The 20,726-nt window shown below is 37.7% G+C and overlaps 1 protein-coding gene across 2 annotated transcripts; it reads left to right on the plus strand.

Annotated features, from left to right (window-relative positions):
- Positions 1–9: 9 nt before the first annotated feature.
- On the plus strand, positions 10–19,833 carry LOC146467755 (cytoplasmic aconitate hydratase-like). 2 transcript variants are annotated; one of them, XM_085125324.1, is made up of 22 exons: positions 10–66; positions 146–241; positions 3,940–4,108; positions 5,855–5,992; positions 6,393–6,473; positions 7,222–7,291; positions 8,077–8,260; positions 8,941–9,080; positions 9,868–10,039; positions 10,362–10,462; positions 11,136–11,343; positions 11,729–11,933; positions 12,870–12,954; positions 13,074–13,230; positions 13,976–14,040; positions 14,196–14,255; positions 14,679–14,783; positions 15,351–15,493; positions 15,980–16,127; positions 16,963–17,085; positions 17,768–17,953; positions 19,073–19,833. In XM_085125324.1, exons 1-22 carry the CDS (start codon positions 18–20, stop codon positions 19,184–19,186), a joined length of 2,799 nt encoding a protein of 932 aa, XP_084981450.1. In that variant the 5' UTR covers positions 10–17; the 3' UTR covers positions 19,187–19,833. The 2 variants fall into 2 exon arrangements, with proteins under 2 accessions (XP_084981450.1, XP_084981451.1); XM_085125325.1 differs by lacking the exon at positions 6,393–6,473.
- The last annotated feature ends 893 nt before the right edge of the window (positions 19,834–20,726 follow it).

A 20,726-nucleotide genomic window follows, 5' to 3' on the forward strand; every position in this document is an offset into this window, starting at 1 on the left:
GCCTTGCGGTCTGTGGAATGTCACGTGACCTTCTGCTTGAGCAATTCCGTTCCAAGATGGCGGCCGGTAAGCGTTCAACGTGTCGCTCCTCACGTCTTCACTCGTTTTCTTGTTTTTGACCTTTTTTTCTTATCTTTTTTAAAAGTCAAGAGCCAGTATACCTCTCACATCAAGAGTCTTCCCCTGAAGAGCGGAGAATGCTGTTATTTTGACGTCTCCAGCTTGAACGAGGAACGATATGGTATGGTACAGTGCAGTTACTACGTATATAACACTTACAGTTTGACAAGTACAAACCTTACTTACTGGTGTTGAAATGTTACTGAAGAATCTGTCTGAAATTATCATTATTTTAAAGCGTTAAAAGTCCACTGAATCAAAGCGATTCTCGTGTTGTAGAACTTGTTTTGTTGACCTGGTTAATTTATGCTAAGTTTTGGCTTTTCCTAATTAGCTATTAACTTAAAGGTTATTTTATTCATCAGGTTGCGAAACGGCCTACTTTCTTCCCAGTCGTTTATGTAATATATTTGTTGACTTATCTATCGCTTTTTAATTAGGAAAAGTGCTATATTCCCCTTAAAGTGTTTTTTTCTTTCATGTCACACCGGTAGCTAGGTATTTTCATGCCACAGGTGTCTTGGGCATGTGACAGTCATTTGTGATAATCTGCTAAGGTTATTTTATTTATCAGGTTGTAAAAAGGCCTACTTTCTCTGCGATCGTTTGTGTAATATATTTGTTGACTTATCTATTGATTTTAAATTAGGAGAAGTGCTATATTCCCCTTAAAGTGTTTTTTTCTTAATGTTTCACCGGTAGGTATATTTATGCCAGAGGTGTCTTGTGACAGCCATTTGTGTTATTGCCTTTGATGTTGATCTTGATATGATGCTTTGTTTTGGAAGGTCGTCATTGATATTTCCTTAACAGAATCTGAGCAGAAAATTCATGAAAAGTCAATCATTTTCTGACGTCACCTTTAATACAATCAAGATAATTACAAAAAAAAAAAACAAAAAAAAAAAACAAGAAGAAGTGCTGACCAACAATCACAGAAAATGTTTTTCATAAAGTATAACCAGGGACTAGGTGTTATTTTAATTTCAATTGGTAAATCATTTCTGTGGGAAATGTGAAACAAAAATTACACAAGCATCAGAAATGAACAGAAGAGTGGTGCTAAAATTAGATGTAGTCCTGATTGCGTGTCACTCTTTACGTATTTATTGTTAGTGGTTGTCTGTAGTCAGTGAGGCATTGATTGTTGTCAATGGATGATTACAGATTATTGGATGGTTATGAATTTTCAATGCAGGGGTGGAAATAATTTTTGCATATATGTAGATTCCTGTCATGATGACCGGTCAAATAAGTTTTTACTTGGTGATGTCTCATTTCTGGCTGTTCAAATATGAGATAATTTGTAATACTAGTTGAAGTAAGAAAAGATTTTTAGAGTCTGGGTCTCTCTACATACAAATTTCTTCTACCCTGTCCTCAATTATGTCCAGGAGGATTTGGTCCTTTGCAGTGTGACTCAATGTGAGTCAGTGTTGATGCATCAAGACGCCATTTTATTTGAGGAGAGAGAAGAAATTAGAAACAATGTTACTCTTTGCCACAGATGTCTTGTGACAGTCATTTGTGATATTGCCTTTGTTTGGAAGGGCGTTATTGATATTTCCTTAACAGAATCTGAGCAGATAATTCATGAAAAGTCAACACTGAAATGGCTGTTGACGTCACCATTAGTACAATCAACATTACAAAAAAAAAAAAAAGCAAGAAGAAATACTGACCAATAATCACAGAAAATGGTTTTTATAAAGTATAACCAGGGACTAGGTGTTATTTTAATTTCAATTATTGGTAAATCATTTCTGTGGGAAACGAGAAACAAAAATTACAAGCATCAGAAATGAACAGGAGAGTTTTGCTAAAATTACAATGTACAGGAGATGTAGTCCTGATTGCGTGTTACTCTTTGCGTATTTATTGTTAGTGATTGTCTGTAGTCAGTGAGGCGTTAATTGTTGTCAATGGATGATTATGAATTATCAATGCAGGCATGGAAATAATTTTTGCATAGATGATGAGTCAAATAAATTTTTGCTTGGTGATGTCTCATTTCTGGTTGTTCAAATATGAAATTATTTATAATACTAGTTGAACTAAGTAAGGATTTTTAGAGTGGGTATCTCTACATACAAATTTCTTCCAGCCTGTCCTCAATTTCTGGTCCTTTGCAATGTGACTTGATGTGAGTCAGTGTTGAGGCATCAAGACGCCATTTTATTTGAGAAGGAGAGAGAAGAAATTACAAACAATGTCATTGAATTTGTATAACAAACCGAAACAGTGTTTATTTATTTATTTTTATTTTTTTTAACAAAATTAGACTTTATTTTCAAGAACACATTACTTGCATTATATTACAATGCTTTCACTACAGATTACTTACACTACTAACAATACAAAACTCTATTTGCTATTAAAATAGTTTTTCAAACATACAATTACTTAGCTTAATTACTTACAATGTGGCTGTATATACTATTAACTACTAACTTCACTTACAACATTACTAACACCGTAAACAAAACAAATATATATATATACATTGATTAAGTAAATTTCATAAAAAGTTTTGATCACTGATTTTGTAAAACACACTGTAGAGAAAGAAGAACTAAATATTTTGTAAGAAATTCCACTTTTTGATATATTTAGCTTGTGTGCCTGATTTACTCGCGATGTATCTTTCTAATACTAATTTGTCGCGAACTAGAGATTTAAATTCACCGAACTGAACTTTATTTCGGGCTTGAGTTGATGTATAAAATAGTATATATAATAGATAAATAGTATAGTAACAGTGTTTATGACGCTGATGTTTTTTGGAATTTTAGTTGAGGGACATGCTAAATTTACTTTATTGTAACATTATGTAGTGCATTTTATCAAAGAAAACGTGAAACATTTATCTGGTAAATAAATGTAATTCCCCCATTTGAATGAAAATGTGCGACCTCCTACACACTGGTCTGATGCTCAAACCACCGAGTTACTAGGAACCTGCATGGTGCCGCGAGCTAGGCCATTTTCTAGGGTTATGTGACGTGTATCCTGCATATGCAGTGTTGCAGGACTTGTGTGTTACATACATGTACAGCTGTATGCACCTTGTCAATGGTCTTGCGCACCATGGCCAGTCAGTGGCAGATTTGGGAGACAGGGATGTGGCTACTGGCAAATTTCACCACCTGAAAGAGATCTTATCACTGACTCAAATTTCAACAGAAAACAATACTGGAGGCTTATTTTAAAGTTGCATAGTCCAAAAGAGCCAGTTTATTAACAAGCTTGCTCAGGTTTTTCTTAGCTACCTGTCTGGGAGGACAGCCCTAGAGGGCCGGGGCTCCCTTATTATTCTTAGACAAAATAAGGCTATACATGTAGGATGAAATTGATAAATTCAAGCTGAAATATTCTTATTCAGGGCCTACAGGCCCCATTTTACACCATCTCCTGGATCTGGCAATGATACTGGTGGGGAAATCTTGATCCAATAAAGAAGAAGAAAGCCAGTTAAGGAGAACCAGGATGATGTTTTGCCAGAATAGTTTTAAAAGCCAGCTGAAGTATTAGATGCAGACATTATACAAACTTGCATAATTCTATGCTCTAACTGCTACCATTAATCCTCTGCAGGTGTGCTGTTGCTAATCTTACAGTCTCAGTTAAATATCTTATCTGTATTGTGGGTTGAGCTTGGTTAAATTTGTGCTTTGTTGATGGTTTGGACAGATGGGCCTAGTAAGGGACACATTGTCCTCTTGTCTGTTTTTACCTGCCAGTGGCGAATTTGTAAATAAACATATCAGTCTAATGACTATGCTCCTAACGCTTGTCTTTATTTGACTAAACTTTCTTCAGGTCGTCTGCCATTTTCAATCAGGGTTCTTTTGGAATCTGCTGTTCGTAACTGTGATGGTTTTCAAGTGAAGTCCAAGGATGTGGAGAACATATTGGACTGGGAAAACAACCAGAAACTAAGTGTTGAAATCCCTTTCATGCCTGCAAGAGTTATTCTCCAGGATTTCACGTGAGTGGGATGCAAAGAATAATTATTGTAACTAATTTTTGTTTTGTTTTTTTTGTATGTTCTACATCTTAGCATTTTGTTCTTTGAAGCACCAAAAAATGACTAGAAAGCGACATGTAAATATTATTCTCCTCACAGTGTCATCATTGGATCAATTAACAAGTTTTGAAAATGAAGAAAATGGTCAAAAGGAAAAACCAAAGGATGAAATGTCTTGATGTGCAGACAAAAATTAATTTCTCCAACTAGTGCCTTAAAGGGACACAGTCACCTGGTGCACATGAGCATTAGATACCATTTCTTAGCTGATTTGCAAATCACACTTCATCCGCAAGTCTCGCGCTTAGAAGCTCATCCTTTGAAAAATCAAACAAACCTTGTCGAGTCGAAGTGTTTGCCAGTCAAAATTATTATAGTGATTATAGACCTTATGTCATATTAGAACACTCATTTTCTTGATACCATGGAAAATTTACTGATGGACTTGTCCAGGGAAAGCCAAACATCAACGAATACCTCTGAAGTTGAAGAATCATTTGATTGTTTATTTTGGTATCTGGTCGTGTGAAAAATTATCTTAGCTGTTTCTACGTTTCACAGTGTCTGCACAAGAAGCAAATTGAGTTCAAATATTAGCGAATTGCCTGAACTGCAGTGTAGCGAAACGACTTTGTAGCGAAACTACCGGTAAGCTTTATTTCTGCTTTCAATCATATATTTTGCGTTTATTATAATTTCGTTTCTACAACTTCTCTGTTATCTAAATTTAGGAACCAAACCCATGTCATTACAAGAACGCTTGCTCGACCCGTAGAAAACAAGGTTCTAATAGAGGTTTTCCTTGTTGAGGAGATAATCGACTGTGTGCGAAGTTTGTCTTCGTCTGAGCTCCAAACCAAGCAGCTATGACGCGAAGTTCGAATCGTTTACGAAGATTCCCTCACGACGAAGCTTTCACCAGGTTGAGAGAATGCGATTTTCCAAATATGTATAGTGGAGATTTGTTCTCCGACCAGTGTTTTTGATTGATTTCTCTCGTTACATTGGTCAACGCAGGCGATTTCTTCCACCCGGCGCCTTCACTTTTCCCACCTCTTCTTTTCATGTTCTGTTGGAGACTCGATCCATATCGTTTTTAACCAAATATGATAAAATAATACCATAGGATGAGCAAAAGCATACTCAGAAACAGGTTTCCAGTAAAAGATTGAAAATCCAATAAAACGCTGGGAAGATTGAAGCGGATTTCTAGATGTATTCGACGCATCCTTTTGATTTCGGGTTACGGTGGACGTTTTTCAAAATTGACAAAACTAGTGTCCAGGTCAGCGCGGTCACAAAGGTGACTGTGTCCTTTTAAAATCTGTAGTACAATGAAGAAAATTTACACTTGAAGAGTTTAAGTATTATACAGAATAAAATGAAATGTGTTATCTAAATAATTTGTATGTGAAGTAAATATTATTTACACTGTAATACTTGATGTACATGGTGACTTGTACTTTACAATCATGTACATTTTTCTTTATATATGCGTTTGTCTCAAAAGAGTCTGAAATCTTTGAAGACTGTTGTCAAAGATACCGAAAGTATAAAGGCCAAGTCATACTTGTATGGGCAACATTTTCTTGCAACTTCATGTTAAACTTTGTCAGGCCAGGCTAAGCTCATTCAAATTATGTACTGTACATTATTAAATTCGTGAGTAAAGTTGAATATCATTTCAAATTTTGTTCATTTTCTTAGGGGTGTTCCTGCTGTGGTTGACTTTGCTGCTATGCGAGATGCTGTTAAACGACTTGGAGGTGAACCAGGCAAAATCAACCCACTGTGCCCTGTAGATCTTGTTATTGACCACTCAGTACAAGTTGATGTGTCAAGGAGGTACAGTGTAGTTAAAATAATGTAGTGTATTATAATGCAACTGTATAATTTTATTGAATGTTCTATAAATTGCCAATCTGTCTTGCCTTGTTTGTGTAAAAAATTAATCTGCAGTCAAGTTATTTCACATTACATATTTTGTTTTGCATTCATGTCTTTGCACTTAAGTTGACTTCAAGTTGACATGTATTGTGTAGGGACCTTTATAATAATATTAACACTTGATCAGACAGTCAATATCCTATGTTCACTTGTACATGTACATGTACATCAATATCCATGTATTGTTATCCAGCTTTCTTACTTCTCTCTGTTATCACACCTTCTACCTAGTGACCATTAACTCATAATAACATACTAAACAGACTACTGGACAGAATCTCTGGTGTTGTTTTTTCAGTCAGACTCAATTGTTTGACCCAGGGGGCAACTGGCCTAGGAAGGATGATCCATGTCCATTACACTCTCTCCCCATCGACTGGTGCGATTTCACTCTTTTCCTTACACATGTACAACAAATTAAATGTTAATTTTTCTTGAAAGCAAGTTTTCTTTCTGCATCTGCTATATATAATTTATTGTGTCTTGAATTATCCTCTGGGTGCAAGTCATGGATTACTTTTCCAATTTGGCGAATTCTGTATTTTGTTCGAGTTTCATGCACAGTCCTAGCAGTCATTTGAGGGCAGTTCTAAAGGATTGAGGGCATCCTACCATTGCATCAAGTATCAATCATTGAATTCACATCCTAATTTTCTATTAAAGACGGGCTTCTTTGTATTTCTTTTGTTAGTTAAAAATGGCAAACAAAATTTGTGGGCACATTTCTTTTCCATTTTTGAGTGCTTTCTCTACCATTCAGATCATGAAAATTCATGGCCATTTTAATTTCTAACCATGTCCTCTCTCTGCCAAAATAATTAGTTTACCATAAATGGAAAATATAAACTGAGGAATTTCATCATTTGTTGTCTTATGAATATACTTGGACTTGTTTTAAAAGACAAACTTAAGTGACATAAATTTATGACATTGTGACAGTCTGCTTTTCCAAGGTAATACCACTTCTGCTACTACTGGTGTTTGGGAAATGTTTAGTGTTACTTTAAACAAGAGAAACCTGTTATTATCTCATGACAATGGCAGATTATTTCCTCTGAACAAGAATGTCCTTAAGTTCATCATTTAGGTTCCTGTGCCTTCACCAACAATCTGATTTTATTTAACAGCGCTACTGCACTTCAGAAGAATCAGGAAATGGAATTCATGAGAAACCAGGAGAGATTTCTTTTTCTAAAGGTATGATTAGAGTTTGAATTAGCTGCAGTGAGCTCTCCACTTAAAGGGCGATTTACATGATAAGACGTTGTTGCATGCGACAAGCTTACGACAGGCCTAGGACACGCGTGGTTTCGTGTAAATCAAACCTACAACTCGCTTACAACTGTTGTGTATGTCACAAAAAATGTCGTAGGATTTTGAAATGTGTCTTAAAATTCTACGTCAATCGTAGGTACATATAGGCAATGTTGAATGACGAGAGTTGTGTGCGATTTTCTGCATGACACAAGTAGCGCGCGCTCAAGAAATCGCATGCGACAGTCATAAGCAAAAGTTGTACCGTCTAAATCAGCCTTAAAAGTATCTGTCAATGTAATGTACTTTTCAGTGCCATTTTGAAATATGTACTTATTAACCCATTTTATTGCCACGCATTGTTTTGTGTAAATCAAACCTACAACTCGCTTACTACTGTTGTGTATGTCACAAAAAATGTCGTAGGATTTTGAAATGTGTCTTAAAATTTTACGTCAATCGTAGGTACATATAGGCAATGTTGAATGACGAGAGTTGTGTGCGATTTTCTGCATGACGCAAGTAGCGCGCGCTCAAGAAATCGCATGCGACAGTCATAAGCAAAAGTTGTACCGTCTAAATCAGCCTTAAAAGTATCTGTCAATGTAATGTACTTTTCAGTACCATTTTGAATTATGTACTTATTAACCCATTTCATTGCCAGATATTTCATTTATTATTTTGCTTCATATTTTGGCTGCGACTGCATGTTGTTTTATTTTTCCTAGTGGGGCTCTAAAGCGTTCAAGAACATGACCATTGTTCCACCTGGATCAGGCATTGTACACCAAGTAAACCTTGAGTACCTTGGTCGTGTTGTTTTTAACATGGACAAAGTTATGTATCCTGACAGTGTGGTAGGCACAGACTCACACACAACTATGATCAACGGACTTGGGATTGTTGGTTGGGGTGAGTTTTCTTATTCACTTGGCATCATTTTTTTAATGTATTATTGGCAACATATACTTCTTCAACATACATTCACCTGTACTATGAACAGACACTCTAAACACTACAGATTATCAGTAGAATTACAGTACATAATGTGTCACGCTTTACATAAAAAATGGAAATGGCAAAGAGTCTATAAAAGATTATGCAAATATAACAAACTCACATTTCAAAATTTTCATTAGACAAGAGAAATCACATGGATGATGATGATGCTTTTCTAAAAGATGTAATCTTTTGGTCAAATTCAATAATTATTAATTTTATGATTTCAAAAAGTCTGGTAACTTGGCAAAAAAGGCCTTGCCATTTCAGGACATTTTGGTTTACTCTGTTTATTTGTTTGTGCATGCAATTAGTAAAGAAAGAAGAGTCCAGTTTGCATATTACAGTCAATAAAGCGGACAATTAGTGATTTGTGGAGTTTTCTTTAGGAATCCACCCCTTTGTCACCCAGGAAATTACAATGAAGAAACTGTAGTGTGAAAAATGTACATGTACATTGCTGACATGTATGAAAGAAACAGTGAAATCTTATACAAATTTCTCTATTGAATCCCTGAAAGGCAAACTAATATTACTATTATTCAGTAGGTAATTAAATTTATATTGTTGATACAAATTGTCTCTTTTTTTAGGTGTTGGAGGCATTGAGGCTGAAGCTGTGATGTTAGGTCAAGCTGTCAGTATGGTGTTACCAAAAGTTGTTGGATATAAACTAACTGGTTGCGTCAAGCCATACATTACATCCACTGATGTTGTTCTGACCATTACGAAGGTAAAAGTGAAATCACTGTCTGTCATTATTAAGTCACACGTAGTAGCTTGCGTGTAGAGATGTATCATATTTTCTTCCTATAAAAGGGTCATCTCCACCGGGGCATTACTTTCTGCTCTTTCACTAAATTGATGGTTTGGGAGTAGTAATGAAATGGCAGATTGTTATTGACCTTTTAATGGTTTTTGCTTTGCAAGTGTTAAATTAACTGGTCAGCAAGGTAATCAGACACAATTTTATTGTCTTTTTTTGTAAGTCTTCTAAATTACTAGTAAAAATAATAATTAGTGATATCTGTAGTTGGGTTTGTCTAGTGGTTGCGTTTAACTCTAACTACACAGGCTTAAAATTTTTCTAAAGGAATGTCTCCAACCACAAAGTTGGCAAATTGTCCTGGTTTAAATATAAGCAAAACAATAGAGAAAACAAATTATGTACAGTCCTCAAAGTGCTGAGAAATATTACTTTTGAGATATGGAATGCACTTAGTAATGAGCATAATGTCCCTTTACCAGCTTTCTACTGAACTACTAATCCCGTTATGTTGCTGACCATTGCAAAACATTTTGAGAGGGTTAGGTTATACTAAAAAATACATGTACTTTAAGTCACAGAAGAGGCAGTGATCAGAAACCTACCATTGTAGGAAAACAACGTTAGGTTATAGAATTGTATTTTTAGGCAATCCTGTGCCCATACCAATAGGAATGCTGAACAATGTTTGCTTGTATCTTTTGCTATGATACAGCTTTCAGAATGTTGATACTGGTCCGATTTCCTTTTGCAGCACCTTCGCCAAATTGGTGTTGTGGGTAAATTTGTGGAGTTTTTTGGACCTGGTGTAAGTCATCTGTCCATAGCTGATAGAGCCACCATTGCTAACATGTGTCCAGAGTATGGCGCAACCATTGGATTCTTCCCAGTTGACGAGAAGAGTTTAATGTATCTCAGGCAGACTGGTAATTTATTTTTGTTGCTTGCTTTTACCCTGAAGTTGTTTGAATTGTTTGGGCTGCAGGTACATGTGGAGTATTTTTGTAAAGGAATAATATTGATAATGCTCTACTGAGCTTTGTATTTCTGCAAACATGTATTCCCTTGAGTCTGTGTATGAGATCTTGTTCTTGATTTTTTTAACCTTGTTTATTTTGACTACTTGAAATTGTGATATGGCAATCTTGAAACATTTGCTATATACTGTAACATGCACTTATATTTCAAGTGACAGGAATGTTCTGCATGAAATGGGCTGTAGAAAATTGTCTATTCTTTGTTCATCAGGTCGCAATGAAGAAACACTTGAATGTGTTGAAGCTTACCTGAAAGCTACCAAAATGTTCCGTGACTACTCCGACCCAAACAATGATCCAGTGTTCTCAGAGGTGAGGTTGGAACACACTGTAGGAATTACACTTGCTACGATGTACTTCACTGTTGCTTGGTCATAAATTATCTTTCGACACCAGCTTCAGAAAATCAATAAAAATGGTAACTTTTAAAGGACTTTCTTCCTAAAATATTATCTTTCCTGCCTCCCCTAACAATAAAAACCTTCCCATCGACGGTACCCTCCCCCCACTCACAAACAAGGTTAAAAGAGGTGTAAAATATATGAAGTATTTTGAATGAAATTGAAGTATGTTCCAAGCACTTGTCTTGACTTATCTTTATAAGTGCAGGGTTGTAACCTGTATTCTGGTATCGTCATGTACAATGTGTACATGCTGTAAAGGATTTCTAAGACTTATGTAACAACTTGGTTGATGGCAGGCTAAAAAATGCATCGTGTGGCTCAAAATGATTAAATAGAAAGAGTTAACCACGCTAGGTTTTTTTTTAGTCAGTTTCCAGATTTTACTCAGTGGTTGTTTTTTTTTTCCCAGACTTAAAGTGTTTTAAGGCTCTTGGCTGTCACATCTCTTGATCCAAGATTTGTGTCTCTCGATGCGGACAACTTGTCTTGAGATGAAAGTTGTGAATTGTGTCTCGTGAGAGGGTGGTAACTTACTTTTTGACTGGTACTATACAATGTTTACATGATTTTGTTTTGTCCAGATTGTGGAGCTGGATTTGTCCACTGTGACTCCTTCATTATCAGGACCCAAACGTCCTCACGACAGGGTAGCATTGTCTGAGATGAAGCAGGATTTCATTGATTGTTTGAACAATAGAGTTGGATTTAAAGGTTTTGGCATCCCAGCTGAGAAACAGTCTGTGGAGGTTCCTTTTACTTTTGAAGGACAGGATTACAAGCTCTCGCATGGTAAGATCACTCACCAGCATGTGGAGGTGTATGTGCAATTTATTTTTGGTAGCAATATTTACTCCTTATTACTTCATGCTACAGAATTTGGGTTAAGTTCTGACCATGTGGGCCACTTACACTTTAGTGTGACTTTCCTTAATTAGCATGAGAAAATAAAAACTAAAGGACTCTTGTAGTTGCAGTCGAATGACACCATCATTAAAATGTCCTGTACCAATGTTTCTAATGAAGGTTACAATATTGTTCGTAATAATTTACAACATTATTTTCTGTGATCATTTTAGTACCATGGCATTTACAGTCATGTATATAGGAAAGTAAATAAAACCTTATTTGTGGGTGTATGTCATATTTAATATTTCCTTTATCTTTCAAATAAAAGGTTCTGTGGTGATAGCTGCCATCACAAGTTGTACAAACACTAGTAATCCATCAGTTATGCTTGGGGCTGGAATGTTGGCCAAGAAAGCAGTAGAACTTGGCTTGCAAGTCAAACCTTACATCAAGACAAGTTTGTCTCCAGGATCAGGTGTGGTTACCTATTATCTCCGAGAGAGTGGTGTCATACCAAGTCTGGAACAATTAGGGTAAGGTTGAAGAAATGGGCTATGCAACTGATCTACATATTAGAGGTGGTAAGGTAATTTGGCCAGGGTAATGAGATTAGAGTGCTGACATTTGAGTGTTAGCCCTTCGGCCAATGCTTGAAACGTCAGCACTCGAATCTCTTTACAGTAGCCAAATTACCTTATCAACTCTGTTGATAAACCAGACATTCGTTTCCATTCCCCACTGATGCAGCATCACAGTTAATGAACTGTACCCAATAAACAATTGATTGGCCGTACAGCCATTCTTGAATTGGCTTGTCTGTTTGCTGTGTTTTGTCACAAATATATTTGTTTTCAAAGTGAATAATGAAAATTCAGACATTTGAACTGCGGAAGAAAGAATGAATAAGTGAGCGATCATCACAGTTATATAGGCAACTTAAGCAGTTGCAAAAAGAAAGTCTGAGAAAAAATTCAGGCTTGAATGGGATTCGAACCCATGACCTCTGCGATACCAGTACCCATGACCTCTGCGACACCAGTGCCAGTTGAGCTATCAAGCCAACTGGGAGCTGGTTGTACAGAAGGCTGTAGCAAGACAAGTTCTTTCCCATCTGGAAATGTAGAACTGAAGACCGCCCCCCCCCCCCCCCCCCCATGCCTTCGCCATTCCAGTCCAAAGAAGCCTCCCACTCCCTTCCCCCTTGGAATTCCAAGATGCACCTGTGGTATGGTATGGATATTTTGTGGAAGCGCATATTTGTTGGATTGTAACTTAAACTGCCTGTTAAAACCCTTCATGACAATATGCATAGGAAGAAAACTCTCTGTAGCTCTAGATAAGTCTTTTTCTTGGGCTGTATTGGTAAATTAAATTTTCTTACATTGTAAATGAATAATTATTATGCTGACTTGAGGTAATAGTGGAGTACGTCTGTATGAAGATGAGATTGGCAACATTTTGTTTTGCAGGTTTAATGTTGTGGGCTATGGTTGTATGACTTGCATTGGAAACTCAGGTCCATTATCTGAACCAGTTGCTGAGGCCATAGAAAAGGTTAGTTGAGCATTGAGTTTTGTATTTGTTAGCAGGAAATTCTTTCCGTATACAACCTGAAGTATCACGATCGTTAATTTATTTGATGAAATTGTTTTATTTTATTTGATTGTTTGTAGGGTGACCTTATTGCAGTTGGCGTGTTATCAGGGAACAGAAATTTTGAAGGACGCATCCACCCTCTGACAAGAGCAAACTACCTTGCCTCCCCTCCCTTAGTGATCGCATATGCCATTGCAGGCACAACATTGATAGACTTTGAGAAGGAACCCTTAGGTACATGTAACACTATTTTCATGTACAGTCAGCTCTTGCCTCGTGGATATCTTGTTATCATCGACACCCCGATATTACGGACAGAAGCTAGATCACTGGCAAAAATAAATTACCGAGCTGACGTTTGACTGAAATAAATTCCCGCTATTATGGATTCTTGCTATTAAGGACACTAACTCTTAGTCCCGAGGGTGTCTGCAATAAAGGGAGTTGACTGTACATACAACTACCAATATTGAGATTATATTAAGAGGTCTGGTTCATACCCTATACTTCTTCTGTGCTGTACCAAGTACAGTTTTTGTGACAAGTAATTCAGAAAATGTACTTGTAGTTCAGTTGGTGGACAATGGTTGATCAAATTCATAGGTTGTGGATTCAATTCCCACCTAAGTGTAGGTCTAATAATATTTTTTCTTTGCCTCATGTGTTCTCCCATTTCCTTACTAGGGTTAACACTAAGTTGGAAATTCATGGGTTCTCCTCAGCTCTTAAACTTGCACTTCAGAGTTAATTCTCTGATACATCAGTTGTGTACTTAATTAACCAAGTTTGTCTTTCTAATATCTCTCATCAACCAATGTACAGTGTACATTTATGACAGCCCACCTGTTGGGAAATATAAGGGTGGAGTAATAGTGCCAGACTACTTCATTCACCTGCTTTTCATTGTTTTGTGATGGACTGAAGCAGAACACTCAAAACAGTTAGTTGATCATTAAGACATATCTGTTTCCTGCCGCAGGTATTTCTAAGGATGGGAAGCCGGTTTTCCTCAACGAGATTTGGCCAACAAGAGATGAACTCCAGGTTTGTCACTGGTTTTCCACTTCTTATTTTTCAAAAAAGACTAACAATAATGACTGCAAGAATGCCACAATCTTTATCTTGTAAGGGACTACATGCTATTACACTTGGTTGGTTGTATTCAGTGATGTTAAAATAGAGGAGTTGTTTCTTTACAGGTTATTGAGAGACAGTTTGTTATTCCTGCGATGTTCAAAGAAGTCTATGCTAAAGTGGCGGTATGTAAGATTAATGATAGAAAAAAGGGTTACAAGTAGATTATGGATTGCATTACTGTACACATTTTCGCTTTCTTAAATGCCTTTTTCAATAAATATTTAAGTCATCTTCAAGGTGAATGGTAAGAGAGAAATATGTCAGCCACTTGGATTTGTACAACATATAGTAATTATTATTATTTAAAGTTACTCCTTGTGGAAATGTACATACATTTTTCGAAAAAATACTGTCTCCTTTTTGGTTGATTAATAATAAGCCTGCAAGAGTCTTGAATTTGAAGTGTAAATTTTCTGATATCATCTCACTCCATGTAAAGTGCAGGCAAAGGTGTAACCAGGATTTCAAGTCTTAAAGAATTTAAAAGTTTCATATTATCGCAAGATTTGTTTTTGACAAAGTTTTTTTGCAATGATTGTTTTCAGACTGGTAATCCTAGCTGGAATTCACTTGAGGCACCAGATAGTTTGCTGTACCCTTGGGATGTCAAATCAACTTACATTAAACACCCACCTTTCTTTGAAACAATGGTGAGTGTGCCTGGAAGGATGCAAGTGCCGTGTCTCCAAATGAGACGTGTTATTTTATTAAGACTAGAAAGCAAGGAAGTATGATGCGTATATCTGCTGCAACCTTTATTAAACCTAATAAAAAAATAATCTGATTTGTTGTCTTCATCAGAGTGGACTTTGCATCAATCCACCCTGAGGAAAAATATGGTGGTTGTACATTTTATCACAATACCTTGCGAACCTAACACAGCCAATAGGCAAAAAGAAAGCCAAGTTTTTGGCAAAATTTGTCCCTGCACTAACAATGGTGTTTACTAGGTTTGCAGTTTCCAGAAATTTTCTGTGTATTTTTAGGATTTTCTTACACTAAGAATTATGGGGAAATGTACCAGTTACCATCTTTTTCGGTACTGTGGATGAACGGTGCTTTGCCTTGGTCTGGATCGGAATGGAGAAAGAGAAGCTGAAAATGAATGCATAACTGGACGATCCCAAAATGTAACCGTTGCCCCGCTTCAGAGACCCACATTTACATATTTCCATATCAAGTGACTGCAACATGTTGATGGTCACTGTTTCTTTTAGGCCACAGAGCTGCCCACGATTAACAGCATTCGAGATGCCGCTGTACTGTTGAACTTGGGAGACTCTGTAACCACTGACCACATATCTCCTGCAGGCAGCATTTCTCGCACCAGTCCTGCTGCGCGTTACCTGGCTGAAAGAGGGTAAGGACGAGTTCCTCTTGTTTTTTATTTTTCAATTGTCAGTGAAAGTCCACGTGATTGCTCTATGTAGTTTAGTGTTGAATATGAACAGTATTTGTCGCTTCAAAATAGTAACCCGAGTAACAAGCGTTTCTATGCGTTTTACTGCTCGTTATAAAAAAGCAAAAAAGGGTTTTGAACAGAAAAACTCAGGAATGCTGTGAAGAAACGTGCTGACACTTACTGTAATTCTTTCTTTATTTATTTATTTTGTACACGTTTTCTTTACGGTGTATAAATTTGACATATAGTTGAATTTGAACAATCACTTTTACAATAGTTGCTTTTATGATAATATATGCAAACGATGAAACGTAATGTCTTGAGCTCTAGTACAAATCCTCAAAATAACGACTCCATGTCACATCTAATTCTCTTAATTGACGTTTATGAGAAAGGAGAATTTCCGTTTTGATCATGGGATTGACAGGGATTATCTCATTGCAGGCTTGCACCTCGTGAATTCAACTCTTACGGATCCCGCCGTGGAAATGACGCAGTTATGGCGCGTGGCACCTTTGCTAACATCAGACTGGTGAACAAATTTATGGGAAAAGCTGGACCTAAAACCATCCACATTCCCTCTGGAGATACGGTACGAGAAATAATAAGAGTTGATTCCTTCTTATGTGCATCTCCACCCTCCTCACCCTCAGATTTATGACTTTTCGGTTCACAGTCAGTTGTCATATGGCGTCCATGGCCCTCTACGAAATAAATTCCTTTAGGACTTAGTAGTAGTGGTAGTAGTAGTAGTAGTAGTAGTAGTAGTGGTAGTAGTAGTAGTAGTAGTAGTAGTAGTAGTAGTAGTAGTAGTAGTAGTAGTAGTAGTAGTAGTAGTGGTGGTGGTGGTGGTGGTGGTGGTGGTGGTGGTGGTAGTGGTGGTGGGAGTGGGAGTGGGAGTAATTAGTAGTAGTAGTAGTAGTAGTAGTAGTTATTAGTAGTAGTTAGTAGTAGTTAGTAGTAGAAGTAGAAGTAGAAGTAGTAGTTAGTAGTAGTTAGTAGTAGTAGTAGTAGTAGTAGTAGTAGTAGCAGTAGCAGTAGCAGTAGCAGTAGCAGTAGCAGTAGCAGTAGCAGTAGCAGTAGTTAGTAGTTAGTAGTTAGTATGGCGCACCAGGTCCACTTAGAAAGTTTTCTCTGTTGAAGAGATGGGACGGAATTTCCCCTTTCATATATTTAAACGATTTCCGTTCAGTAGAATAGTAGCTTTTCAAAAGGCAGGAGATCAAAGAAGGGGTCATAGTTAGTTGGCCGGCTTGGCCGTTGGATGTCTATCCGCCTTTCATATGTGGTGCTCCTAAACCCTCAGATTAAAATGAAAGTGGCCGTTCGTTTAGGTTCGTGGCAGATTTGTTTGTTTGTTGTTGTTGTTCTGTGTTCTGTTTATGCTATCATTTTTGTTTTCCTGATTTGTTCATCATCCTCTGCAGATGGATGTATTTGATGCAGCTGAGCGTTACCGACACGAAGGACGCCAGCTTATCATCCTTGCCGGCAAGGATTATGGGTCGGGATCGTCACGTGACTGGGCGGCTAAAGGACCTTGGATGCAGGTAATTATTGTAGGGTTTCCCAGTGCAATAACAAGTCTAGTGAACATATGCAAGGAAGTACGTATTCGTGCGCTTTTGTTCAAGGAGTTTGCAAACTGTTCTCAAAATAGTTCAAATTTTAAAAGTTGTCACTATAAGTTGATTTACAGTAATGTAGATCGGAAATCTGGGAATTGTTTGAAACTCGACCTAACAAGTTGATTTTCCCAGGAGAATGTTACATTTTGCATATATTTATAGTTAAATATGTCTTAAAAACACAATACTTCCGTTAACTCTTCCTGAGCCTGAAGAGATTGGAGATATTTTCCGAATTGATCAAGAGCCAAATCAAATTTACATTTAAGTTTTGAAGTCTTTTTCAATTCGATGTATGCCAATTTGCAGCCCAGCCTACCGGCTGGAGTTAAAATCGAGTAGTTACGTGGTATCCAAGCCCACTCCAAAAACTCGTTAAATTCACGGGGTAAAGACCTACTGGTGCTGAAAAATAAAGTTAAGTATTTTTTTTTCTCGTCTCGACCTCATGTTGGTCCTGGAAATGCTGTTAATGGACACAATGTCCACAACAGAAGAAGTGTGACAGGCGCGCAATTATTTACCTTTTGCTTCGCTTAGTTACAAGGCCAATCAGTTGGGAGATTCAAATTCGTTGCTGATCATTATTGTATTTTTCGCCCAGGGTGTCAAAGCTGTGATAACAGAGAGTTTTGAACGAATTCACCGCAGCAATCTGGTAGGAATGGGTATCATGCCCCTTGAGTACCTTCCCGGCCAGAACGCAGAAAGCCTGGGACTCACTGGAAAAGAAAGTTACACCATTGAAATCCCGGAAGATATGAAAACTGGCCAGTTACTGGATGTCAAGGTGGGTAGCCAAACTAACGTGCCCTTTACTCGGGACATAAACCTCTTAGCAGCGAAGTAAGCTGCTTAGCACTCCGTTGGAAAATCCTCTCTCTGTGAACATTGTGGACGATTAGTATAGTAGGTAGTCTGAACCAACTGGGTGATGACACTCCCCCTTTGGATGGGATGGCACTCCATTGCGGTTTTGCCCACAGCATTTTTGCCGGGTTCCTGGTTTAACAGTCCCTTTGTACCATGGGAGCTTCCGATTGAGCCCAAATTGCGGTTCAACCGGTTGAAATGTAGTTCCAAGCAAAAATTTGAGATATGTCCAGAAATGCTCGCTAATGAGATTCATGAACTGTATGATAGACATCACAAGGTGTCTTCTAACCTTAATTCTCACTAAAACACACATAATTTTGTCAAACATGAAATCATATGAAAACGACAGAAAGGCCTGTTTTATATGAAGTACCCAAATTCAGGGTTAGGTGCATTTCTGGACATAGTGGAAACTTTGGGCTAAATGGAAAGCGCCCGACTCGAGGGCCACAAAAAAACAATGAAATTAAATCTGCCTTCAAGCATTTGAAATTTTAATAACTGTTGGGCGAAATTCGCATCTCAATTGTTGGGCAGTAACGAGTATGTGTGAAGAACATTTTTTTTTCAGCGAGTTAAACTTATGTCAAGGCTTTAAGGACGTAACCTAGGCAAGGTGAAGCGGCACAATTTCATTCTAACTTCAGTTACGAATAACTTATTTGAGCACAGACTTTAGTGTAACAGGCTGTCGAAATTCAATTGTTCTATGGCAAAACCTATCATGTATGATATGTGTTTTCGTGGCGGGGTCCCGCTTGAATACAACCGACGTTATAAAACCTCATGTCCAGAGGGAAAACAGGGTTCCTTCTGTAGGTACCGGAGCACAGTTGGCGCAAAACAAAAGAAACAAAAGACAGAAAACAAAACAACTCCAAACAAGACCTAACCAAACAATGCCTTCCGGTACCTGCAGAAGACCCGAAATCAGGGTAATCACTGCTGGTAAAGAAACTTTGCCCCTGGCTCCCACCATTCCTTACAATTGAATGCCCGACGTATTAACCAACTTTTTTGAATTTGTTTTTAGTTGAATGACGGTCGTGTGTTTCAAGTAAAAGCTCGTTTTGACACCGACGTGGAACTGATGTACTTCAAACATGGCGGCATCCTGAACTACATGATCAGGAGCATGCTCCATTAAGAGAAACCGCTGAAGCAGATGGCACCCCAGCATATCAATGGACTTATGAAGACACCGTCCGATACAAACGAGAGTCAAGCAAAATGAAACGGGATTGGGTTGGGTGCTGTTGCAGTTGAGTCTGCAATTTAATAGGTTCAGTGGTCACAGACATAAAAGCGAGGTGAATGATGTGGCAGTAATTGTCCCATTCGCCCTTTTGCCGTGTCTTGTTGCTTTGTTTGACCTGACCGCTTAGTAAGTCGCACGCTCAGCCGTAGTAACAGCAATTTTGTTAATTTTCCGGGTACATGTGTAAAAATGTGATACGAATTAAACCTGACTATTTAAGAAAAATATCAGGAAAGCAAAATTTTGTGAAAATTAAATAATATTTTTTATGGCGCCGAAAGGTGAAAAAAAATAAACCTGACTATTTAAGAAGGATATCAGGGAACAGCTAAAAAAGGGAAAAAACATAGGGGACAAAAAAACGTAAAAGAAAGAAAAGAAAAGAAAGGAAAAAATTCTTCAAGCTTGTACTGTATGTAGTCTCTGTGGCAGAAAAAGTGAAACCCACTGTAACTATTTAACAAGACATTACTCAAACTCAACTTCGTTAAGAAATACTGGAAATAAACTGACACACTGAAGGGATTCACGGAGAACATTGTTGTGGTTTATTTGTGTTGTTCAGCTGAATAGTGGTCACTCTTTGTACAGCAACATAGCACAATGTAACGTCACTGCGTGACGACCCCTCCCCCCCCCCCCCTACCGAAAAAAAAAAAAAAGGAGGGGAGACAAACTGCTAGCCGGGAACGTCTAATAAACGTGACCGTTTCACTTCTATTGTACAGTAAACAGTATATACAGCGGATAGCTGGATAGTTCCAGCGTTTTGATTGGCTCACCGGCAATGGGATAACAGCCATTATAGCATGCACGATAAATAGCGGCCTTTGAATCGTATTCTAGTCGTTAATTTTTTTTTTCGCAAAATACGCTCGTGGGATAACTTTTAAAAATAAACATTGCGATCCGTCATTTCTAATAAGGGGAACAATGTTAAATACTGTTGAATTTAACCTTATGTTGGGTCAGTAAGCGATTACGGCTTGTTTTGAACTGCTTCCAGTGTCTTGAAGTAATCAGAATTCAGTATCATTTTAGAGGAAAACATTTAAATTTTTGAGAATGATGTATTATTCAGTGAGTGACAAAGGCACCTCGGAAAGAGGAAATCCGAGTACTCCCCAGGAGTGCTCCTATCAAGAGTGGAACCTAGGCCCTTCCGATTACTAGTGCTGGTTTTCACGTATTTGGATTTGTCGCACTTAGAGCGGTTTTCAGTTGAGTGTCGTAAAACCAAAGTAATTACTCTGGCCAATCACAACAGATGTAAACAACACAACGAGCCAATCAGAATTTAAAGCAAATACATGTAACTGGCGTCAAGCGCGGGAAAACGCGTGCGGCCAAAACACGATTGGTTTTGGCTTGGATTCCCATTGGTTGAAAAAGTGGCGCGAGTTTTGCGAACCAATCACAGAACGAAGTA

This window comes from Pavona decussata, unplaced genomic scaffold (genome assembly GCF_977016875.1).
Source record: "Pavona decussata unplaced genomic scaffold, jaPavDecu1.1 SCAFFOLD_134, whole genome shotgun sequence".
In the NCBI taxonomy this organism is placed as follows: Eukaryota; Metazoa; Cnidaria; class Anthozoa; order Scleractinia; family Agariciidae; genus Pavona; species Pavona decussata.

What these genes read in the sequence shown, in the direction of transcription:
- LOC146467755 (XM_085125324.1), top strand. Translation starts at nt 18, where the DNA reads ATGTCACGTGACCTTCTGCTTGAGCAATTCCGTTCCAAGATGGCGGCC. An exon ending in CAAGTTGATGTGTCAAGGAG is followed by an intron (nt 5,993 to 6,392) that starts GTACAGTGTAGT and finishes TTGTTTTTTCAG; the next exon opens with TCAGACTCAATTGTTTGACC. An exon ending in TTGTTCTGACCATTACGAAG is followed by an intron (nt 9,081 to 9,867) that starts GTAAAAGTGAAA and finishes TTCCTTTTGCAG; the next exon opens with CACCTTCGCCAAATTGGTGT.